The 5000-nt window shown below is 43.2% G+C and overlaps 1 protein-coding gene across 2 annotated transcripts in view; it reads left to right on the top strand.

The window, feature by feature from the left end:
* pdgfd (platelet derived growth factor d) overlaps positions 1 to 5000 on the top strand; it is a 48743-nt gene that overhangs the window by 26478 nt on the left and 17265 nt on the right. For both annotated transcript variants that reach the window (XM_071925828.2, XM_071925821.2), the window contains exon 3: positions 1353 to 1530. In XM_071925828.2, the coding sequence (XP_071781929.2) occupies positions 1353 to 1530 (178 nt within the window). The remainder of the gene's footprint in view (positions 1 to 1352; positions 1531 to 5000) is intronic.

The raw sequence follows: 5000 nt of genomic DNA, 5'->3' as shown, positions 1-5000 counted from the left end.
AAGAGACAGATGGAGAGGGGGATGACGGAGACAAGGAGAGCGGATGAGAGCAGAAGGGAGGAGGATGACAAAGTGAAGTGTGTTTGTAAGAGGGAGAAAAGAGAGAGAGCAACTGAATGGGGGAAAGACGTGCAGAATAGGCGGAGGAGGAAGCATGGGGGAACGGGAAGAAGATGTGGATGAGGAGAGACAGATGAGAGTAACAGAGAAAGAGGGAAAGAAAAAGAGAGAGAGAAGGAATGAGGGGAGAAGGCAGACTGCGACAGTGAGGAAGGAAAAAGCTTGTTGCAGAAAAAAAAAGTGAAGTGTTCAGGCGAAAAGATGTTTGTATAGATGAGAACAACAGCGAGTAAAAAAAAAGAGAGAAAGAAAAGACAGAATTTATAGAGAAAAGGAGCGTGTGAAAGGGGGGAGGGGGGGATTTGATGATGTGCGCTGCGTTAGCACTCCAACAATACATGCATTGACACTGGGAGATTGAAAGGAGACGAGAGAAGTGAGAAAATGGGATGAGGGTGTAATAAAAAGGCGAGGGGGGTGGTATTACTGAGAGAGAGAGAGGGATGGATAGAGGGAGTTTGCTTTCTTGGCAAGAAGTACAAGAAGTTTGTCCTTGAGGGTTGAGGGGAGAAAATAGACTTTTTAATCCCCATATGCAACTCAGCCGTCTTTGTAAGCACTTTGCTACAAAAGACAAGGGGGAGCAGCAGGGGGAAAAGAGTGGGAGGAGAGATGCGGAAAGGTAGGAAGACGCAGACAGGAACTTGGCCCTGTGCTTCAAGTCTTTTTCTCCACATTCACTGTGTGTATATGTGTGTATATGTGTGTATGTGTGTGTGTGTGTGTGTGTGTGTACGTGTTGCGTTTGATAGATGGACTCACTAATTGACTGGGGCATTGATTGCTGGAATGTTTACTCAAAGTCATGCCAACAAAGTTTTCTGACAAAATACTTGTCAAGTATTTTGGCAGGACAGGATAATAGTTTGAGAAAACATCACTAAATAGTCCCATCCCAAGCTTGAGCCCCATAAGAGCTAATGTGTCCTGTCGAAGTGTCCTTGAGCAAGACGCTAAAGCCACTATGGATAAGAGCATCAGCTAAATGGCTAAATGTAGTCTCTCTCCTTTTCTTCTCTCCATCCGTATATCCACACACGGCCTCCGAAAATGACCATTTTCACCTCATCATGCCAGAAAAGTCTCACTATTATTACATTATTAGTATTATTTTGTGCTGTATAATTTTCATTCTCCGTCTTTCTCTCCCTCTGTCCATTAATCCCTCCCACGCCTCCGTCAAACCTCTCGATGTCCCACTCTTCCATCTCTCTCTTTCTCTCTCACTCCAGGTATGACTTTGTTGAGGTGGAGGACCAATCAGAGACCAGCACTATAATTTGGGGTCGCTGGTGTGGGCAGAAGGCTCCGCCTCGTCTCAACTCCAAAACCAACACGCTCAGAGTCACCTTCAAGTCTGACGACTACTTTGTTGCAAAGCCGGGATTCAAAGTCTACTTCTCACTACTGGTGAGGGGCAGTCATACACACACAAACACACATGCATACATATACACACACACACACACACATACTTACATGCAGCACTTACATACAGTCATACATACCTACATACTGCGCAGACACAAGTCAAAAGTCAAAAGTTTGGACACACCTGACTGAATGTGCTATGTTTTTCATTCTCTTAAAGCCATTTAAATCTAAAGGCTTATGCTTAAATGCTTGAAATTAGTTTCTTAGACAAATATAAATAGTGAAGTTGATGCCTGTGTATGAATTTCTTTCCAAAGCCTTTGCCTTTCCATCAAGGCAAAGGGCGGCTACTTTAAAGAATCAAAAATATAAGATAGTTTTGATTTGTTCAAAAATTTCTTGGTCACTGCATAATTCCATTTGTGTTATTTCATAGTTTTGATGTCTTTGCTATTATTCTAAAATGTGACAAATAGTAAAAACAAAGAAAGATGTGTGTGTCTAAACTTGACTGGCAGTGTACACATTGTCGCTGTCGGGTGAAAACCTAATTTCTCCAAAATGTAAAGTTTTCATGAACTAAGAAAAACAGCCTTGTTTTTAGCTTGACTACCACGCCACACACACACACACACACACACACACAGAGTGGAGGATGAATCATGTGCTGTCATTTGGAAGACAGCCTAAAGTCATTTTTTTATCACATTGGGTTCAGCCCAGGTACCACAGCAGTGCTCCAGGTAAAACGCCTCAATGCATTAGCGTCTCTTTTCTTCTCTCTCACTCTATTACCTCCACTTGACAATGAAGGAGAGAGATGGGACGATGGGGGGGAGATAGATAGATGGAAGGAAGGCAGAGGGGGAGGCAGGGCGTAGCAATACCCTCGGTAAAATGCCTAAACGTATTAGCCACTTTGTTCTTTTCTCACACGTCCACTCGACAATGGAGGAGAGATGGAGGGATAGGGGAAGGAGGGCGGGCAAGGAGGGATGAGGATGAGAAAGTGTTCTTTAAAAGGCTGTCAAATGAACGGATAAGGAGATTAGCTTTGTCATGCTGTCAGGAAGAGGAGAGAAGAAAGAGAGAGACTGCGATTTGAAGATGTTCTCTCTCTCTTTATAATCAGAGGGGGGAAAAGGGAAAGAGAGAAGGAGCAGGAGAGAGAGAGAGAGAAAGAGATCTGAAGCTGTTCCCTGGCTTCTTATGCTTATGCTTATGCTGATTATGAGTGCAAAAGTGAGAGAGCAGAAGAGAAGAAAAGAGAAAGCAAGAGAGACGGGTTTGAACTGTGGCATTGCTCATTATCAGAAAGCGAGAGAGAGAAAAGAAACAGAGAGAAAACTGGTGTGAACAAAGATGCAGTAAAGGGCAAGAGAAAGAGAGAGAGTGTGTGTGTGTGAGAGAGAGAGAGAGAGAGAGAGAGAGAGAGAGAGATATTTGAAGATGTTCCCTTGCTTTCAGGCATATCATCATACAGAGTCGTTTTTATATTACAGCTCCCGTGAAAGCATTTACCTTGGCTCTCATCACAATTTGTACTAAAAAAAACTCTGCACAGCACTGGCAAAAACTCTCTTCATCAGCCATAAACCACTTAAACAACTGTCTCTCTCTCACTCTCTCGCTCACTCACTCACTCACTCACTCACACACACACACACACACACACACTTTCTCTCTCTACCCCCTCTCCTCACTCTCTGTATATTTCTATATTGGTCAAATGATTATGCCTCTGTGCTTTTAAACATACGTCAACACGTGTAGCTCATCACCTCATTTGACCAGTTTTTCAATGTTTGTGTGTGTGTGTGTGTGTGTGTGTGAGAGAGAGTGAGAGAGAGAGAGAGAGAGAGAGAGAGAGACTACTTACTCAGGCTGTAAAAAACACCATTAGCAAGATGTCAGCCTCTCCACCTTATTCTCCTCATCTTAACCCTTCTCTCTCTCTTTCTCCCTCTCTCTCTCTCTCTCTTTCTCTCTCTCCCCCTCTCTTTCTCTCTCCCTCTCGCTCTTTCCCACACACTTTCCCCTCCGCTAGACTGGAGCAGTGTGTGTGGCTTCATTTAGCCGGTCTAATTTGTTCTCTCCAGACCTGTCGAACAGATAAGAGGGAGGAGAAGAGGAGGGGGAGAGAGGGAGGGAGAGAGAGAGAGAGAGAGAGAGAGAGAGAGAGAGGCAGGGAGAGAATACGGGGATGCAGTGGAAGGTGAGAACAGGTGTCTGAGATGGTATCAGCCTGTCAGCTAATGACTAAAGCAACCTGAACTGAGAGAGAGAGGAAGAGAGAGAGAGAGAGAGAGAGAGAGAAGGGGGAGTTATGAGGAGGAAGAGAGAGAAATGGGCTGGACTTCGGTGAGGGGGGTAGATAAAAGAAAAATGAAGACGGATAAAAAGAAGTGCGTCAGTGTGAGAGAAACGGAAGAGAGGGCAGTCAAATGGAGGCGTGCATGGAAAAAGAGAGAGAAAAAATGCAAAAGAACAGCGTTTTACTGAGCTTCATGTTTCATTTCATGTTTCTCTAGACAAACATAAAATGAAACATGAAGTTCGGTCTGTTTTACACCTATAATCACTTACTCCATCTCAACATGCACCTGTTCCCTGAATCCCTGCTTTCTGCCTGTCTGATACAAGAAGACACGTGTCCCCCCCCCCCAAAAAAAAAAAAGAAAAAAAACACACCATCTGCAGTCAACACTCCAGTGGAACAGAGCTAGCCAGCACTTACTCATTATTCATGTCACTGTTTTTCCTCCCAAACATCAATTCTTTGATCCTCCTTGCATCTTGTTTTCAACGGGTATGATTTGTCATCTGGAGTAGAGTCTCAGATGAAGTAATACGTGCTTTTGATCGCATAACATAAACATTTTAAGAGCTATTTGTTTATAAAGACTCAAGGAAACTTGAGTCTGAGTGCACAAATCAGCCTCACATTCATTGTTAACATAGCAGCTCCATGTTTTGTCTCTTGAAGACTTCGGATTATAAACTTAGCTCTGGCTTTTGCTGTGGAAGAGAGTTGTTTATGTTTGCAAATATTGATTGGATTGTCTGAGATCATAGGAATAACGTAGAAATCTATATCTCGGATGGAATGGAAAAATGTCTATTGATCACAGAATATGATGCAGGTTCCCAGAGCCTCCTAGTAAGATTCCCAAAATACTCCAGTGGTGATTCAACATGCGGGCTTTCCAGACAGACTAGGCTCACAGATATCCCATGGAATACGATAAGAATATTATGCCAAGAATGAAACCAAAAACACCTGACCTCTGTGTGTGTGTGTGTGTGTGTGTGCGTGTGTGGGAGTGTGGGTGGGAGTGTGTGTCTGTGTCCTAATGGTTTATGGGAAATAGGACCAATCATATGCTTTCGAAAACATCTCTATACTGTTTCACTTTTGGTTATGTTTTCACTGTGGCTAAACAGTATTTACAGAATAATTTACAAAAAAAATAGGGTCATTTTGGTGACTTCTTTCTACTTTCAAG

This window comes from Centroberyx gerrardi, chromosome 6 (assembly GCF_048128805.1).
Source record: "Centroberyx gerrardi isolate f3 chromosome 6, fCenGer3.hap1.cur.20231027, whole genome shotgun sequence".
In the NCBI taxonomy this organism is placed as follows: domain Eukaryota; kingdom Metazoa; phylum Chordata; class Actinopteri; order Beryciformes; family Berycidae; genus Centroberyx; species Centroberyx gerrardi.
The sequence above is the reverse complement of the archived record's forward strand: the minus strand, read 5'-3'. Positions and strand labels throughout refer to the sequence as shown.